The sequence below is a fragment of the Grammomys surdaster genome, unplaced genomic scaffold, assembly GCF_004785775.1.
Source record: "Grammomys surdaster isolate TR1022 unplaced genomic scaffold, NIH_TR_1.0 189, whole genome shotgun sequence".
Lineage (NCBI taxonomy): Eukaryota > Metazoa > Chordata > Mammalia > Rodentia > Muridae > Grammomys > Grammomys surdaster.
Genome location: NW_021604634.1, coordinates 9,008,726 through 9,029,438, shown reverse-complemented (window position 1 = coordinate 9,029,438; position 20,713 = coordinate 9,008,726). Strand labels below are relative to the sequence as shown.

The window sequence follows — 20,713 nt, the reverse complement described above, 5'->3', positions numbered from 1 at the left end:
TACCCCTTTCCCCATTTCCTACCTACCAAGAAACCCTCTATCTCATCCCCCTTCCTGCTGATTCTATGAGGATGTGCCTCCATGCACCTCACACCCACAGTGACACACCTACTCCAACAGGGCCACATCTTTTATTGTGCCACTCCCTGGGCCAAGAATATACAAACCACATCTTTGCTGTTGCCATGTAAGAACTCATGTATTAAATAGGACAGAGTAGTTGGAACAGAGAGAACAGCAGTTAAATTTGCTCAAAACACATTGTATTCATGCATGAAATTCTCAAACATTGAAAGAAAGCAACATAAATCTTTCCTAGATCCTTTATCTTACCTTTTATCATTTGTGCGCGCACACACACACACACACACACTCATGCATGCAAGCACTCATGAGGGCAGTGCCCACGGAGGGCAGAAGAGGATGTTGGATTCCCCAGAAGCTGGAGTTATTAGAGGCTGGGATCCATCTAATGTGGGTTTTGGTGTCCAAAACTAAGTCTTTTCTTAAAAGAGTATGGACTTTCTTCTGTATAGCCATAGAGGAAAGGTTATCTTTCATTTTGACATGTGTTTATTTAAGCCCACAAAGTACCTAATGACAAAACTCCCAAGTAAAAATCATATAATATAACTAATCAAAAAAACCCTTTATTTATATGTGTTTATATTTGAGTGTTCGTTCTGACACTTGTCAAACGTAAATGTCTTAAATTTTTGACCAATACACCTGTTGACTGAGGCCTAGGTAACTTTCCTTATCTAGTTCCATGTTTACTTCAAATAATTTACTTAAATAGTTTGATTAAAATGCAATCAATATGTTATGATGCCATAGAAATGTAATAAAATCAATTTTCAGAAATAGATATGAAATTCTTAAATAAATTTAAAATTACTGATTTTATTGTTGAAAACTCCAAGATTTCACAAATTTAATTATTTTCATGTTGCTTTGACAGTTTTTAGAATAATAATAGACATATTTTTGTTTTAAAGCACTAGAAATTATTTGAAAAGTTTTTCTTCTTCAAGTATTGCTTACAATATTGTAAATTCAAATAAGATTTATAGTGAAAACTAAAGGCATGTGTTTTCAATGTATTAGATCTTCACCTAAATATGTAGGATTGAGAATCTTTTAGAAAGTAGAAGTTTATATTTCCTCATTAGTGCTTTTCTTTCCTGGACTCTCTTTTAATTCTTAAGTGAAAGAGTTTAAGCCACTATATTGTTGATCAAGAAAACCTGATTTACTCCAGAAACCATAGGAACAGAGTCTGCTTGAAAAGGCTTTCTGTATTTCTAAATGCAAATTTTCCAGTAGAGCAAGCACTTTATTGAACTGCATCAGATTGTCAGATTGCTTGGCACACTGATGTTAGGCATTCCTTAGTCACTAGGACATATCTCAAATGTGATTATTACTTTTCTTTGCTTGGGTTTGTTATGAAAATAAAAAATATAAAAGTCCATAAAACAGTTCAAGTATTATTCTACATTATTAAATATAAATATTTTTGAAATTTCCTTACAAGATTGTGTTTTTATATTGGTTGTTTAGTATATATAGACATTGTAAATAACTCTATAGAAGTATGTGACTATATACTCAGATTTTACATTAATCTTAAAAAACACATATTCCTTGGTTTTAGACTCATATTTGATAATATTATTTGTTTAGGTGAAGTTGATAATGCTTGGAAATAATATCTCTTCTCAAATAGAACTTCAATTTATTATCTTTGAACAAAATTGGATTTAAACATCATTTGAGTCAATTACTGAATCATTCTAAAATTCACAATTTATAACTTATGTGAGGACATGCTTTGATGTGATTAAACTATAATATATTAGACCCTATCTAAAGAAGGATTTTCCTGTTTCTCCAAAAAGTGTTACTCCTCAGAAATAATAAGAAATTAGAGTGTCGTTTTTCTTGCTGACATTCAGTCAGATGATACATAGGTAGAAGGTTTATAAATAGATGGAGTCTTTATGCACATATAAAAATACATGCTTATACATAAGGACAACTGTATAAAGTATTTGTACCATTTTAATGCTGCATATTGACCTTAAGATTATCATAAGTAGAGAGAAAAGTAAGCATCAATAATGATATACGAGAATTCTCTTTTTTTAACTTATTTTTATTATTTTTTAAATCAAATCATAATTTTTTGGATTTGACAGTGATTTGCATGTTGTATTACAAACTCCGGCCACTAAAAATATTCAAAGAATAGATAAGAAGTAGAGCACATGCCTCTTAAAGTGATAATTATATAATTTTATTTTGTTTATGTTATTTTAAATGATATAAGTGCATGTTTTGGTCAGGAAGTGATCACTTTAACTATGTCTATACTATGAAATCCTGGTCAATATTAGCAGTAGCATCTTCAAATATGAGGAAGAAATTTTGAAATACATAAAATATGCCTGTATATATTGCTTAAAGCACTACAAAACTGATATTTATAGTTCTAAGTATAATGGATCTAAACTCTGTTGAGTTTAATAGTTTTTAAGTTATGAATGGAATTAGGCTTTTTTCCTTCATTAGTCTTCTCCAGAACAATTGAAACAAGTATGATAAAATAAACACATTTTTTGTTGTACTAGTAAGTCAAAAGAGAGGTTACTTTATCAAAGAAGATACTCCTCACATTCATCACACTCTAGAGACCAATAACAATAGAAGTTGGGTATCTACCCGCACATTAGAACCAAACCTGCTCCACCTGTTTACTAGGCTCTGTAGCACTGGATAGTCATTGTACTAGCTGGTTTTGTGTGTCAGCTCGACACAAGCTAGAGTCATCAAGAGAGAAAGGACCCTCAGTAGAGGAAATACTGCCATGAGATCCAGCAGTAAGGTGTATCGTCAATTACTGACCAATGGGAAGATCCAGCCTGTCCAACCCTATGCTGGTTGTCCTGGGTTATATAAGAAAGCAGGCCGAGGAATCCATTGGAACCAAGCTAGTAAGCAGCACCCCTCAATGGCATCTGCATCAGCTCTTGCCACCAGCATCTTGTCCTGTTTGAGTTCCTGTCCTGACCTCCTATATTGATGAACAGCAATTTGGAAGTGTAAACCAATCAACAAATAAGCCAAAACCAAAACCAAACCAAAACAAAACCTTTCATCCTCAACTTGCTTTTGGATCGTGGTGTTTTTATTGCAGCAATATAAACCCTAACTAACTGTTCAATTTTCTGATCATCAAGTTTCTTATCTTTCTTACAAGGGTAGAGCTAATATCAATACATCAGGACTTCATCAAAGTTGTATAAGTTCAAGATTCTAGACATGCTAATTTTACTAAATATGGAAAATCCTATTACCACACTAGTAATGTGGCTATTAAAATATATAATATAGATGGAAGAGTAATCAGAATGTTCTATGCACATGTGCAAAACTGTCAAATTTTTTGTTATTTTTGTTTGTAATAATTAAACAAAAACATCATGGAGGAAAGTTCAGCATGCATTAATACCCTGCCCCAGACTGAAATGCTCTTGGTATCAGAGAACTAACAATCATTAACTGTATGTCTTTTGTGTTCACTCTTGATACACACATTCCAAACTGTTCTTTCAAACACTGGACACCTGGAATGTTGAATCTTTTATTTATCTCATAGGCAATGTTAGCTTCTGTGTAGCTTAATCTTGTTTGGATCTGAGAGTGTTGGGGGAGAGACTTGTTATTAAATCTCATCAATATTCAACAGATATTTAATGGAGAGCTCTCTTTGTACAAGATTAATATTGCTTTATTGTGGATACAAATTTAATAATAGCACAGCCTCTATGAAGATATTTTGCACTATGATTAGACTATTTCAAATATAGCAATCAATATGAAATATAACCAAAACTGAAAGCCTAATGGAAGACATTATGTTTTCATTTTTACTGGTATGGATAGAGTTAATTCAAACAGTACAATGCCCCATTGGAAACTGCATAGGGCCTTAGGGTATTGATAACTGGTCATTTTGTTTAAAGCACTGTATGTAGCACATATGCTATCCATTAAAATAAAAAATTCTTTCTTGTTAGAGATGTAGTTCAGTGGTCTAATATTTTATTAGCACAAACAAGATCCTGGGGGCTTATCCCTAGGACTTCAAAAGTAAAAAGAAAAAATATTTTTCTCTTTTAAGGTAACTGAACTGCACAACATCAAAAATATAACCAGACTGCCTCGAGAGACAAAGAAACATGCAGTGGCAATTATCTTTCATGACGAAACGTCAAAGACATTTGCTTGTGAGTCAGGTAAGCAATTTCAGACCCATCTACAGCTTGAGCAAATTGAGTTGCTTCAGAGACAATGACTCACACAGATGAAGGCAAAGGAAGTCTGAATACGATGGCATATTGTAATGAGAATGTGTGTTAAAAAGCTTTGTAAGAAGTTCAACATACTGATATGCTGTAGGAACACATGTTTTGGATTTCTACTATCTTGTCTTTGTCTGGAGCTTTGTTCCCAGGAGTTCTGAGGTCTCTTCGGACTTTGGTTCAAGCTCTGAGAATTTAGTAAACAGTATTTGGGAGACATTTGGGATCAGCTTGTGACTTGTAATCTGGGTTTGACAAAGTATAGCCGTGAAGCATTTTCTGGTATAGCAGTATCATTGACATGAGGAAGCTCATTCAAGACACTTTAGAACATAATTTGAGTAATGTGTTGCTTTCATAGAATTTCAATACTACTATAAGTCAATATATTTTCAATTGTATTTTAGCATCTTAAGTTCATAAGACACTTAGACATTAGGGAGACAGAAGTTTGTCCTTTGAACCTGCAGTATTTTTCATGGAGCAATCTCTGTATTATGTAACATACTATTTGGCTTATTGCCTTTTAAAGGTTCAGCTCAATGAAATAGGTATTTATAGAAAGGATACAGGCAAAATGTCCAAAGCCTGAAAAGACGTGAATTTAAAGTAATGATGAGGTTTTTAGGGAAACTTTGATATCATTTTTAGAGGAAATATGGCTAAAGGTTTATGTTTAATTAATACAAGGATATATTCTAAAACTGATGATGTCAATTTGCCTAATAGGAATGGTTCATAACTTCTTGTCTAATTTTATAGGGGCTTTGCTACACTGTACTGGAATTTACTGAATAGTGCATTCATTGAACACCTTTACCTATCAGCCCTCAGGTAGTCTCTCAAAAACCAAAATAATAATAATAATAATTATCCTAATTTTAATGTTTCACTGCCTAGTGTTTTCAACTTTACAATAATCAGAATTGGAGATGTATAAATAACTCTTGAGTCAATTTTTTTAAAAAAATGGTATTAGTTATAATGATTAAGAATAAAATCTTATTTGCAATTTTTGGAGAAATATTAGCTCAAGTTTATGTTCCTTTAGTTTCTTAATGAATTCAATACATTATCTTTTTGACTCTGATGATTATTAGTGTTATAGTAGAAATACATGGTACCATTTTACATATTTAATCAAATGGCTTTTGCAATTTAATTAGCTATAGATCACATTCCAGTTTCCTATCATTTAGTTTTTCAAGGTAGGGCTCAAAATGATGAGAAAGGATACAACATTGCTTATTTTCACATTTTATTTTTCAAAAATGATTGTGTACATATTCCCTGGTGTGAGATATATATATATGCGCATATAGTGTGTATCCTGTTTCTCCAAATGGCAATGTTATCTAGAAACTGCAATGTTTGTTCGAAGAGGAAAGAGGCTCATGAGCCTCAGGAGATTTAAAAAAACAAAGTCACCAAAGGTCAGAGATAAAGATAGAAAAAAAACCTAATTAACTTATTTACATTTCAAATGATATCCCTTTCCTGGTTACTATCCCCACCCAAATAAACCCAAAGAATCCCCCTAAACCATCTCCCCTTCCACTGCTTCTATGAGGGGTTTACCCCACTCACGCATCCACGCCCTACTCCTTGCCCTGGCTTTACCCTACACCAGGGGCATTGAGCCTTCACAGGTCCAAGGGCTCCTCCTCCCACTGATGACCAGCAAGGCCAGCCTCTGCTGCATATGTGGCTAGAGCCATGAGTCCCTCCATGTGTATTCTTTGGTTGGTGGTTTAGTCTCTGCGAACCCTGGGTGTCTAGTTGGTTGATATTGTTGTTCTTCCTATAGGCTTATAAACCCCTTATGCTCCTTCGGTCCTTTCTCTAACTCCTCCATTGGGGATCCTATGCTCAGTCCAATTGCTGGGTGCAAGCATTCGCCTCTGTATTTACCAGGCTCTGGCATAGCCTCATGCCTGTAGTCCTAGCTACTGGGGAGGCTTGAGTCCAGGAGTTCTGGGCTTTAGTGCACTATGCTGATAGGGTGTCCGAATTAAGTTTGACATCAATATGGTGACATCCCAGGAGCAGGGTACCACCAGATTGCCTAAATTGTGGTGAACCAGGCCCAGGTCGAAAAAAAATTTTTTTGAAATGTTATTGAGGACCCAATAGTGTAAATGGGAACGAAGCTGTTCTTGAGAATAGAGACTCTTACCAGTCAAACTGGGGGGAAAGAAATTAGACCATGGAACTGCCAGTAGGCTGCATGAAGTACTCCATAGTTGAAATTTTGGGAGTCATCACTCAGGTTGAGGTGAAGTTTCTGGTGTTACAGCTGCTTTTGTGTAATTCCTGATTCTTGTATCTCCTCACCCATACTATTGTTAGTAACCCCAATTAAAAACTCATTGGTTCTCCCAATTTGACAATGCTTCAATCGTTAATCTGTCATAGACTCCCTGTCTTGGATAAGTTAACATTTGTGTGCCTCATCTCTTTAGAAATAATCGATCACACAACATGCAGGCAAACGTATTTATATACTCAGTTTCTTCCCAAAGACTCTTGTTGCTCCATGTCATTCTTTCTCATCATCCATGGTCACTTCTCCTATCTGATAAAGGATATATGCCATAGGGACAGAGGAAAGGTAGATACTTCTTTGTACTCTGATTCTAAAGAGACTTTTTAGCGACTATATATTAAGTCAGTACTACACATGCATTCTGTATTTGCATCGTGCCATATGCCTAGACTTAAAACATCCAGCTTCTTCATGTCTCAACACTGGTACATTGATTGAGAAACATTTGTGCTCATAACAAAGTCTCAGCCCATATGTGCATCTGTACTTCTTGTTGTATTGACCTTGAAATGAGGATTACAGTTGAACTCTAGGAATCAAGGCAACAAGGTGTCCTAGAGGAATGTGACAGCACACAGGTGGCATCCATCTCCTCTAGCCTGAGCATCACATCTGTATATGAGGCTCGGTACCAACAGAGCAGCGTTCTCAGTAAATTGAATTCAAAGTGTACTTAAATAATTTCTGGGAAAGACAGAAAAGAATAAAATTTAAAATAAATGCCCAAGTTTACTAAGAATCTAGAACTTGGTTTCTAAAAATAATTAACTGGGATTCGTGGAGAACTTGCTGATTCTAAGACAAAAGGCAGATACTAGTCAAGGTGAACTCACATCATTTTATAAAGCAACAAACTACAGAACTTAATTAATTAATCATAAGATTCGTAAAGGCTCACTAGTTGGGAAAATCCACAGAATTTGAGCAACAGTTATACAGTGGGATTATAAATTGTTACAAATATCCTGAGACCATATTGACATAAATAAAAGTTTAAATGAATATGTGAACAGAGATAGAAAAATATTCCTTGCAGGAGAATATTTAATTAGAAAGTGGAATGAATTCATCACTTTTCAAGTGTTATGTGTTCATTGTGACTTTATTCTAAAGGGAAATAGGTGAAAAAAACTTGATATTAAAGAAGACTGATATTCTAACTTAGCTGACTAATCTAGTATACATTATGGTGATAAATCCTTTCTTATAATGTGGAAAAATGCATCATGCCTCATCCTTTTTGTCCAAGGAAAGTGCATGCCAAATGGAATCATAAGGAAAAAAGCATATGAAATCAAATGTTACAACATATCTCATTAAAATTTTTCAAACTTTTAAGACCTGCTTCAAGAGATAGAACTGTTACCTGATACTGTTAATATATTTTGAACTTTACAGCTTCAAAACCTAGGCATTGTGTTCACACCAATATCATCCTGAATCAAAATTACCATATGATGGGCTCACAAAAATCACAGTAAAAACCTCACATATGTTATTTAAACTAAATAATTTTAATCACTTTAGAATTATCAAAGATTATTTATAGTTTTGAATCTTCCCATTATTAACTATAAAGAAAAATGGTTTGTTTGAAATGTTGCTAATAAAATCTCTGATTTCCAAGAGCACAAGGCAAAATTCTATTCAGTATTTGTGCACACAATCCATTTTGAAAAAAACTGATGCTTATCATATGTAGATTTTACAGACTCAGTAGTAAGCTAGTCCTTAAATTAGAATTGTTTGTGATGGTTTCATGGTTCATATAAAATTATTGAGAAATGAAGAGATCTCTAAAACATTGTGGTCTAATTTAAAAGAATGATTTCCTATGCATGTAAAGTTGCATCCAAATTCTCTAAACTTATAGTAAAAAAATTATGAACACATTTAAATTATTACTTATTCAAAAGTACTATTTGTTTTTAGAAATTCTTTTAGTGTGAGAATGAAGCACCTTGCTAGCAGTTAGTCGTTTAAGGAGTATAATAATGTCTTAATGTTTTAACTGTTGACTGTCAAAAGCTGTTTAGGAAAGTCTATAGTAAGCAAGTAAGATTTCTGGAGCTGGCCCACCATTTTGCATGGCTGCTATGGGTGCGCTCTAAAGGCAAAGTCCCTAGAGCCTTAATCCTAGGATTGCTTATTCATGCTGACATCCTTTTTCTGCCACTGTTATATATCCTAAGGATTCCTGGACACCTGCCTACACTATTGGGAAGATCTGCAGAATCAATATGAAGATGTACTTTCATGTTGAAATGCTGTATAGACAAATTGATGATTTCATAATTCCTGATAATTATTTTATAGAACTCCTAATTATTTTATAGAACTCCTAAATTGGTGCAAGTAATTTCAAACTTCCTATAGAAAAAAAAAAAAACAGTGAATGGAACTCTGTAAACTTTCATATGTCACGGACTAATTGTACTAGGAAAGAAAACAAGCTAGGAACAAATTTACAATCAAGGAAAGCATTTCTTCTAGGTTAGGAATAGGGACACTATCTGGTAACTAAAGCTCATAAACTGGGAATGAGTAATTTATTACAGGTGCAAAGACAGAAAATAAATGGTAGACTGGGTCATTTATATAAGACTTCAATATAATAAGACACAAGGCAGATGATTTGTCTCCTAACAAAGCAATGCTACTTGTGACATAAAACTATTACTTTAAAATTACAGATAATGAATGTTTAGTCAAGTATTATTCTTAATAGAAAGACACATAAACAATTGTGCTCTCACTTGTTAAGCTTTTTCGACCTATGACTTATTGACTTAAATTTACTATGAATTTATGGAATGTAAAAGTGCTTATAAAACTATGTGATCAATTATTCTGAGAAGGTATTAAAAACAACAATAAAGTGGCAGTGTAGTATTTTTCTTCTTCATCCATTGTGTGTGTTGTGTGTGTGTGTGTGTGTGCCTGACTTTCTTTCTTTTCTTATTTTTTCTTTTCTCTCAGACTCATGAAGAGTTAAGAAGTCTGAGCCTCTCACCTGGTCATTCAGAGGCCTATGAGTCAAAGAGTAAAGATCCCAAGTAACCAAGTTACTTTTCTTAATCCTCTGCTGCTATCAGCAGGAGTTAATTGCCAGAAGCCATCAGCTTTGAGCCCCTGAATAGCAAGAAATATGTGAGTTGCCAGAAGCCAGAAGCTTTTGGCAACCTCCAAAGCTACCTTTGCTGCCTTCCTCAGTACATTAATGTTGAGCTGAACCTTGGCAATTGACTTCAAGTATTTTGATGGTGGACAAGAAGGGACTTGAAACCTGGAACAAGAAAATTAATTATTTTTTTGCAATTTACTTATATGGAAATTAAGATATAGTATACCACATATTGAAATATTCATATATTTAAAAAGTTGGTTTCTTTTTCTTTGAAATGGCTGAGACATTGTACAGATTATTAAACACATAAATGAATTGCTTGTATGAAAATAAATTTTTCTCTAAAGATAAATAAGAAGTACAGTATTGCTCTCTGATATGAGCTATATCTCTATCCACTCCCCAGAACAGGGAACTTCAAAAGTGTATTTATTATTTTATGACACTAATAATGGGAGAGGATCTCTTTTAAAAAGTTTCTAAGTTTTAAAAATTAAACTAAACACCAGATCAGTAGAAGAATGTCTTAGTTACGGTTGTGACTGCTGTAATAAAAAGATCAAGAACAAAAGGAACTTGAGGAGAAAAGGATTTATTCCATTTATAAATCTCACATTGCACTCTATCACTGAAGTGAGTGGGAAGCAGAAATTTAATGCAGGAACCTGAAGGCAGGAACTGAAGCAGAAATCAAGGAGAAATGTCCCGTGCCTACTTGCTTTCTCTTCCTGATTTGTTAACCTCATTTCCTCATATAGCCCAGGACTACCTGCACAAGGATAGCATTGCCCAAAAGAATTGGGTCCTTCCTTATCAATCACTAATTTGAAAAGTACTCTAAACACTTGCCTACAGGTCAGTCTTACAGAGACATTTTTACTGGATAAAATTTCCTTTTCCCAGATATGTCTAGGTCTGTTTGAAGGTGACAGGAACCAGGACAGAGTGGGAAAATAAAATAAATGAAAAATTAATGCAATCGAGCAAAATTAATTTATTTACAAATGTTAATCTTAGAAGATAGATCAGTCCACAAAGAACTTGACCTATAAGTTGAAGACCTTACTTTAGAACTCCAGAAATCATGTAAAAAGCTGAGCATGGTGGCACATGTTGGTAATACTGACACACTTGGCTTCACTATCAAGCTTAACTACTTACAAAGAACTATTATCAATTCTTCATAAAAATTACAGAAATCTAATGAAACAATCATCCAAATTCATTCTATGATGCCAGCATACCCTAACACCGAAATTAAGCAACAATACAATGACAACCTAAAACCTACATAGAATATCTATAATTAATAGATGCAAAAAAAACCCTTCAACAAAATTGTATCACAGAAAATCTAACAGCACATATTAATTTATGTTGAATGAGAAAAGGTGAAATTCATTCTAGGCAGTAATAAAATGTATACAAATCCTTTTAGCAGTGCTAAGGGGAAAGTTCATAGTAATCAGAGCCCTCATAAACAAATTAGAAAAGTCTCATGCAAGCAATTTAAAAGTACACCTGACAACTCTAGAACAAAAACCAACAACAACAACAAAAGAAGCAACCACCACCACAACAACAAAAAGGAGTAGAAGGCAGGCAACCATTAAAATCAGTTAAAATCAATCAGAAATGAAGAAATCAATACAAATAAACACAGATGCTAGTTCTTTGAGAAAATCAACAGGATAGACAAACCGTTATCTAAACTAACCAAAGAATAGAGACAGTATCCAAATTTAAAAAAAAAATCAGAAATGAAAAGGAGATATAACAACAGGCATTGAGGATATTAAAAGAATTATTAGTTCTTACTTCAAAACACTGTACTCCACAAAACTGGATAATCTTAATGAAATGGATGATACATAAACTATTTACCAAAGTTAAATCAGGATCAGATAAACATTTTTAACTGTACCATAATGACTAAGGAAATAGAAGCAGTCATTAAAAGTCTTCCAACCAATAAAAACCCAGGGTCACATGTTTTTTATTACAGAAACCAGTGGAAGAAACCAGAATTTCAAGGAAGAGCTAATATAATACCAATACTCCTCAAACTATTCCACGAAATAGAAAGAGAAGGAATACTACCAAACTCAATCTATGAAGCTATAGTTACCCCATACTTAAACTACACTAAGACTCAACAAAGAAACAGAACTTCAGACCAATTTTTCTTATGAACATGATTCAAAAATACTAAAATACTTGAAACCAAATCTAGGAACACACCAAAAATAAAATATCATCATCCTGATAACATTTTTTTTTCTTTTTTAAAAAAATAACTTGAAAGAATAATGGCACATACTTGTAATTCGAGAGCCCCATAGTTAGAAAGATCACAAGTTCAAAACCAGCCAAAGCTACATATCCAAACTATACTAAAATTCAGCAAAACTGGGAGCTGGTTCTTTGAGAAAATCAACAAGATGGATAAAACCTTAGCCAGACTAACTAGAGGGCACAGAGATAGTATCCAAATTAACAAAATCAGAAATGAAAAAGGGGACATAACAACAGAAAATGAGGAAATTCAAAAAAATCATCAGATCCTACTACAAAAGCCTACACTCAACAAAACTGGAAAATGTGGATGAGATAGACAATTTTCTAGACAGATACCAGGTACCAAGGTTAAATGAGGATCAGATAAGCCAACTAAACAGTCCCATAACCTTTAAAGAAATAGAAGCAGTCATTAAAATCACCCAACCAAAAAACTCTGAAGACCAGATGGTTTTAGTGCAGAATTCTATCAGATCTTCAAAGAAGACCTAACACCAATACTCTTTAAACTATTCCACAAAATATAAACAGAAGAACAATACCCAATTTGTTCTATGAAGCCACAATTATGCTTAAATCTAAACCACACAAAGACCCAAAAAAAGTAAAAGAACTTCAGATCAATTTCACTTATGGATATCGATGCAAAAATACTCAATAAAAATCTTACAAACCAAATCAAAGAACACATCAAAATAATCATCCATCATGATCAAGTAGCCTTCATTACAGGGATGCAGGGATGGCTCAGTATTCAGAAATTCATCAACATAATCCACTGTATAAACAAACTCAAAGGGGGCAAACCCCACATGAACATTTTATTTAGTGCTGAGAAAACACTTGACAAAATTCAATACCGATTTATGATGAAAGTCTTGGATAGATCAGGAATACAAGGTCCATACCTAAACATAGTGAAAGCAATATACAGCAAACAAGTGCCAACATCAAACTAAATGAAGAGAGACTTGAAGCAGTCCCACTAAAATCAGGGATTAGACAAAACTCTTCACTCTTTTCTTATCTACTAAATATAGTATTTGAAGTCCTAACCAGAGCAATTAGACAACAAAAGGAGGTCAAATGGATACAAATTTGAAAGGAAGAATTCAAAATATCACTATTTGTAGATGATTATGATAGTATACTTAAGTGTCCACAAAAATTCCATCAGAGAACTCCTACAGCTGATAAGCAACTTCAGCAAAGTGACAGGATATAAAATTAACTCAAACAAATCAGTAGCCTTCCTCTACATGAAAGATAAACAGTCTGAGAAAGAAATTGGGGAAATGACACTCTTTACAACAGTGACAAATAATATTAAAAAACCTTGGTGTGACTCGAACCAAGCAAGTGAAAAATCAATGACAATAACTTCAAGTCTCTGAAGAAAGAAATCAAAGAAGATCCCAGAAGATGGAAAGATCTCCCATGTTCTTTGGCAGGATTAATATGATAAAAAAAATAGTCATCTTGCTGAAAGCAATCGACAGATTCAATGAAATCCCATCAAAATTCCACCTCAGTTCTTCATAGAGTTAGAAAGAGGAATTTTCAAATTTATTTGGAAAAACAAAAAACCCAAGATAGCAAAAACTGTTGTCAACAATAAATGAACTTCTAGGGGAAATAACCATCCTGACCTCAAGCAGTATTACAGGGCAATAGTGAATAAAAACTGCTTGGTATTGGTACAAACACCAGCAGGTAGATCAGTGGAATAGAATTGAAGACCCAGAAAGGAACCCACACACCTATGGTCACTTGAGCTTTGACAAAGGAGCTAAAACTGCCCAGTGTAAAAAAGACAGCATTTTCAACAAACGGTGTTAGGTCAAATGGCATTCAGCATATAGAGAAACGTAAATCAATCCATTCTTATCTCCTTGTAAAAAGCTCAAGTCTAAGTAGATAAAGGACCTCCACATAAACCCAGATACACTGAAAGTATTAGAAGAGAAAGTGGGGAATACCTCAAACACATGGTCACAGGCGTAACTTTCCTGAACAGAACACCAATGGCTAATGCTCTGTGATCAACAATTGACAATTGAGACCTCATAAAATTGCAAAGCTCTGTAAGGCAAAGGGCACTGTAGTAGGACAAAAAGGCAACCAACAGCTTGGGAAAAGATCTCTACCAACCCTACATCTGATAGAGGACTAATACCCAATATATACAAAGAACTCAAGAAATTAGACTCCAGAGAATCAAATAACCCTATTAAAAATGGGGTGCAGAGCTAAACAGAATTCTCAAATGAGGAGTACTGAATTGCTGAGAACCACCTAAAGAAATGTTCAACATCCTTAGTCATCAGGGAAATGCAAATCAAAACAACCCTGAGATTCCACCTCACTCGAATTAGAATGGCTAAGATCAAAACCTCAGGTGATAGCAGATGCTGACAAAGATGTGAAGAAATGTCCCGCGCAATAATCTCGCCAGCAAGAATGCACGCAGACACAGGGTCCTTCTGCAGCAATTCTTTATTACGATGTGTAGAGGAAAGACCCCAGGCCCCGAAAAGGCACTGTTTAAATACACCCTGGAGCGGCGAGTACATTTCTGATTGACTGCTTGCCCAGAAGTGCATATACGCCCCAGGATGGGCCATGTCTTGGCGCGCATTTTCCCTTGCACAAAGGCAGTAAATCTATAAACTTGTGAGAGCACTGGATGCCAGCGCCATCTCTGCCCACCGCAGCTCTCCACATCTCCCCCTTTTTGTTTTAATAAGAATCACAGGCACTGGCCAATGTCCCCTGTCTTTGGCTAGCTGACGTGAATCCATAACCAGCACCAATGAAAGGTGAGTTCCCTGTCTTAGGCAGCGAGGGTTGCGCACCCATACCTGGCATTCTCTGAATGTGCGCCCCAGGTTGTGGCCACTCGCAAGGCCCATTATGGGGTGGACTCACAGCTAGTGGTGTGCTTCTGGCTTATGGCGTCAACCTATTCCTGTCATTGGGACCAATGGCAGCTGGCCTGAGAAAAATTATGGCAGCTCGACTCATTCTCTCTTGTGCAATGGGACTGAGCCCCAAGAGGTGCAAGAACTGAAGTTCGAGGCTGCTATTCCTTCAGCAACAGGTTCATCCAAACCTGGGGAGATATGTCTTTTGTTTTATTAAGACGGAGCTGCCCTTGGCCTGTCTGGCTCGGTACCAATCATGACTCAAACTCAAGCCCGATCAAGCAAATTCCATCTTGGGGGAATAAGCAATCAAGGACTGATAGTTAAATACAGTCTCCCCTACCCTACCAGGTGCAATGGAAACAAGTCCTCTGGGTGCAAGGGCTAAGGGAGACAGAAAGAGATGCAAACACCTGTCCCTGTGCAATGGAGCCATCTCCCAGGGGTGCAAGGGCTGTTTGCATCAATATTCAGGTACCAGAGCTACACAGACAAGGACCAGCCAGGCCAAGACTCCTCACCAACACAGTGCAATGGGCTGAATCCTTGGGGTGCAACTGCTGAGGGATCTGTTTGCTGGCTATTTCCTTAACATAGACAACCAGACTTCGGGAGATGAACCTTGTTCTAGGGCCGCAAGTGCTTGGGCAATAACTACCTTGTCACGTTTCTGTTGAGCTCTGAGCTTGCAAACCAACCAAAGCATGAACACTAATCTGCAACACAGGGTTATACCAAACAGGCTGACTCCCACCCACTCTTTAAAGAAAGAGAAGGCCGAAGAGATCCAGGAGTAGAGTCCTTCAGTCAGTGAAAGGTCCACATGCGTTGAGTTGATGGCCACCACCGTTGCTCGCAACTTCTCAAGAAGTTCATCAAATCCTTCTGACCATTCTCCTGCTAGGTAACGAGACAATTGTCTGGACAAATTAGCTGCTCGAGTAAAGTTTTCATATTGAACACTAGTAATACAGAGGGCTCCCAGATTTCTTTCACATCCCAATTGTGCCTATTGAAAGAGAATATCTAACCTTTCTTCTACCAAATCTAGGCGCTGATTAACAATCATCAATCCGCCTTTCAATTCAGCACTCATAGAATTATGGATGTTGACCGCCTCTGCCACTGTAGTGGATAGCTGATTTAAAGCTGCATCTGTTTGGACTTTGGTTGCCATAGCAATCCCAGTAGCCATAGCTGCAATGGCACTAATTGATATCGCTGTCACTATGGCTGCAGTTATACCAAAGTCTCTTTTTTGTCTGAATAATGATAGGGTAGAGGGGGTTTCAACAGGAACAGGGACTCATCGTGGCACCCTGGCAACCATGGCACACTTAGCTTGTCCAACAGCCCAACACTGAGACATCATGCATGAATCATTAGTGCAGTTTTCAAATGAGGAATTTGAAAGAATAAACAGGAAGGGGGGAAAGACACACACTGGGGTAGGTGAAAATACCATTTGATTTACAATAATCTTGCTAACTCCAGTAATAAACTGAATAGCATTTGTCAACTGAGGGGCCTGATCTGAACTCTGCTTCACGATAGTTCCATTAATAACTCCCATAAAGGATGCCCTTCCTGCCGCTCCGCCCTGGAGAAAGGCTAGGGAGTTGAGGTCGGTACAACTGCCATTAATCCCACAAAGTAGCCATTTGTGGAAGGGATTCATACTAATGCCCTGTAGAAAAGGGCCCTCTCTCATCACCGCATCAGCTCCAGGATCCACCAACATATTGGGTTAAAAGGAAAAAGTTTCATTGGTATCTGCCCATCGTGTTACTCTGGATTGACAATCAGACCAGGGCAGAACAACTCTCTCATCTTCTTGACTACAAAAGGGGGAGACCTTAGGTTGACGGGGATGCCTCCCATCAGTAAAGTTGGGTGATAAAAAATGTTCCATTTATCTAAATGCCCGGTTGCAAAAAGGACTGTGAGAACTCATTGACATAACTATTATCCTTTTCATTATTATTCTTTTTAGTTGTTAATTTAACCCAGCTTCTCTTGTCATAAAACCACCCCAAGGCTCTCTTCGAGAGAGTTATACAGTTTCCTGTCTCAGTAATCTGAAAGCAGAGAGAGCCCCGTTCAGGCAAGGAGCGATTTTCCCCCAGGAGGGCATGGGTTTTATCATAGGGAAGATAAGGCAACCCCATGGTTTTATTAGTTGTAAGAAATCTTGGAAACACCACAGCATCATGTCTAACAAGTATGGGTTTAGGAAAAGCAGATAATATAGCCCATCGTTGTTCCCCCCATACACTAGGAACCCAAATCTGGAGGATCCAAATTAGGACTGGAAACTTCTGCAGATGAATCCTTCAGGGGGTCATCTTCAGTTGCCACGAGCCTTCGCGTCAGTCGTTCTGGTAGCCAAAATGGATTGTTTTCTTCCTACGGAAAAACACAAACAGCTCCCCTGGATCTTATTAAAATAGGATCCAGGCCTTTCCATTGTCCGGTCAAGACATCCTTCCACTTGACCATCTCTTTTGGCCTGTCAGGCTCTAAACAATGGCGGTCAGCAGCCGAATGGTCCTGACTGTCCAAATTTAAAAAATTAAGAGAAAAGAGTGCTATAGAAATGGTTACTTGTGGCACTAAGGGTAGAGCCTCCTCGACTCCCCATTTTTGTTTTATTAAATAAGATTTTAGAGTGTGATGAGCCCGTTATATGATGTCTTATCTTTGAGGATTGTATGGAAGGCCCATCAGGTAGGTCACCTCCATTTGGTGACAAAATTGTCCAAACTTTTGAGAAGTATAAGCTGGTCCATTATCCGTCTTGAGAATTTTAGGCTTTCCCCAGGCACTCCAGGCCTCAAGGCAATGTTGGATAACATGTGCTGTTTTTTCTCCCGATAAAGGGGAGGCAAAAATGATTCCAGAACAGGTGTCAATAGAAACATGTAAATACTGAAGTCTCCCAAAGGATGGAATATGGGTAACATCCATTTGCCAAATCTGTAATGGTCGAATTCCTCGTGGATTAATTCCCACATGAGGCACGCGTAAAAATTGACAGCAGTTCTGACATTGAGTAACTATATCTCTAGCTTCTTTTCTAGTTTTATCAAACCGACGACGTAATGTCTCTGTTGTCACATGAAATTTTTTATGAAAGTCTTTGGCCAAATCCAATTTTGAGGATAGGGCGATAGCAACCAACTTTGTGGCTCGATCCGCCAGGTAATTTCCATGAGACATTGGACCTGGTAGACCTGAGTGAGCCCTAAAATGTGTAATAAAAACAGGATATCTCCTATTAACCAAAGTAGAATGAATCTTTTGAAAAACTTTTGCAAGCCTGCTAGAGGGCCTAATTAATCCAGCAACTTCCAAGACTTTAACTGCATTTACCACATAAAGGGAATCAGATACAATATTTAAGGGGCCTGGAAAGGTTTCTAAGACTTCCAGTACCACTAAGCATTCCACAATTTGAGGTGAAGTTTCATTATATTGTTTAGATGTAACTCTATCATCAACCACATAAGTGCCTACTCCTGTTTTTGACCCATCCGTATATACCACTACCCCATCTGGGAGTGGTTCTTGAGATAAAATATGTGGGAAAACAACAGCCTGACTCAAGGCAAATTGTAAAATAGGATGCTTAGGATAATGATTATCTATTTGGCCATTAAAGGAAGTGACTAACACCGCCCAAACATCGGAAGTAGCAGTTAATATTTGAACCTGATGTGTAGTATAAGGTACTACCAGAACTTTAGGCTCCCTCCCAAAATGAGTAACAGCTGCTTTTAATCTTCGAAGGGCAAGCTGAGCAATTGCATCTGGATACCACTCAATAATTTTTGCAGGGGATGTATTGGGATGAATCCATAATAAGGTCCCGTCTTGTCATAACACAGCAGTTGGTAAATGTCTGGTTTTAAAGACACACAAATTAAAAGTTTTAGTCTCATCAATGTGTTTTAGCTGGGCCTCCTGTAAGGCATCCTCTACCATTCGCAGGGCATGGCTTGCGGCCGGTGTTAGTGTTCTTGGTGAGGAAATGTGAGAATCTCCTTCCAAAATGTCAAACAAAGGTTTCAATTCAGCAGAGCGAATTTTCAAAAATGGTCTTAACCAATTTATATCACCTAATAATTTTTGAAAATCATTTAAGGTATGTAAATGATCTCTGTGAATTTCTAATTTTTGAGGAACTATTTTCTCAGGGTAAATAACTGTCCCTAAAAAGGAACCAATTTCTGAAATTTGAACTTTCTCTGTGGTAATATGCAGACCCAGCTGTTCTAATGTAGCAATTAATAAAGGGTACGAGTTCTGCACAATGGTCCACTCTTTATGACACATAAGAATATCATCCATAAAATGAATCAAAAGCAGGGAAGGAAATTGTTTCCTAACGGGTTTAAGGGCCATTTGTACATACAGTTGACACACGGTAGGACTATTAGCCATGCCTTGAGGCAAAACTTTCCAATGATATCTCTGATCAGGTTCAAGGTGATTAATAGCAGGTAAGGTGAATGCAAATCTTTGTCTATCTTGTGGGTGTAGGGGAATGGAGAAGAAACAGTCTTTAATATCTATAATTATTATCCTCCATTGCTTAGGTAAAGCAGAGAGCAGAGGTAGGCCTCATTGCACTGAGCCAAACAGCCGCATCTGCGCATTAATGGCTCTTAAATCATGGAGAAGTCTCCATTTTCTTGATTTCTTTTTTATAACAAAAATAGGTGTATTCCAAGGGGAAGTAGAAGGTTCTAAATGGCCATTTTTAACTTGCTCTTCAATTAATTTTGTAGCGGCCTCTAATTTTTCAGAGGATAAGGGCCACTGAGGTACCCACAGGGCCTCCTCTGTAAGCCAGGATATGGGCATAGAGCCCTCAATGGCAACTAGGGAAAACCCAGACCTTGTCTTCTTGTATTACTTTCTTGCAAGATTGGGTTTAATCTTCCTTGTTCTTTCCTGCCAAGGCCTTTTCCTTCCTTATATCCCATCTTTTTCATAATTTCTATGGCTTGTTGTGAATACTCATTAGTCAATGTCAGTCCCAAGTCTTGCAAAATGTCTCTTCTCCAGAGGTTAACAGGGAGAGGAAGTACATAAGGTATAAAGCTTCCGGTCTGGCCCTCTGGTGTCTGTCAAGTCAAGGAGCGTGAACTGACTGCAGGGCTGGCCTCATATCCCAACCCTTGTAAGGAGTGGGATGATTGTGTAATAGGCCACGCCTTAGGCCACCAGTTGGAGGAAATAATATTTTTATCAGCTCCTGTGTCTAAAATTCCTACAAAATTCTTCCCCTCTATCATTAATTGTAAAGTGGGTCTAGTTTTAAGATCCACTACCAAATGAGCAAAGTCAGTTCCTGAAGAACCAAGCCCATTGGCGCCTCTAGGCACCCCGGTTGATGGGAAACAATCATGTAAACTTGGGAGAATAACCAATTGAGCAATCTTATCCCCAGGGGAAATAGAAAATATGCCTTGGGGACAAGAGCAGAGAACTTGAAGTTCTCCTGTATAATCTTGATCTATCACTCCAGGGTGAACTACAAGCCCTTTCAAAGTTAGGGAGGAGTGGCCTAGAATAAAGCCGACACTTCCCTCAGGCAGGGGACCTTTAAAATCAACTGAGACAAGCTGTGTGCCCTCATGTGGTGTTAATAGGAATTGGGAGGTGG

The 20,713-nt window shown here is 36.9% G+C and overlaps 1 protein-coding gene across 1 annotated transcript in view; it reads left to right on the top strand.

The window, feature by feature from the left end:
- Dok6 (docking protein 6) overlaps positions 1 to 20,713 on the top strand; it is a 411,556-nt gene that overhangs the window by 165,642 nt on the left and 225,201 nt on the right. Inside the window, exon 3 of the mRNA XM_028768962.1 lies at positions 4,187 to 4,301. Within this exon, the coding sequence (XP_028624795.1) occupies positions 4,187 to 4,301 (115 nt within the window). The remainder of the gene's footprint in view (positions 1 to 4,186; positions 4,302 to 20,713) is intronic.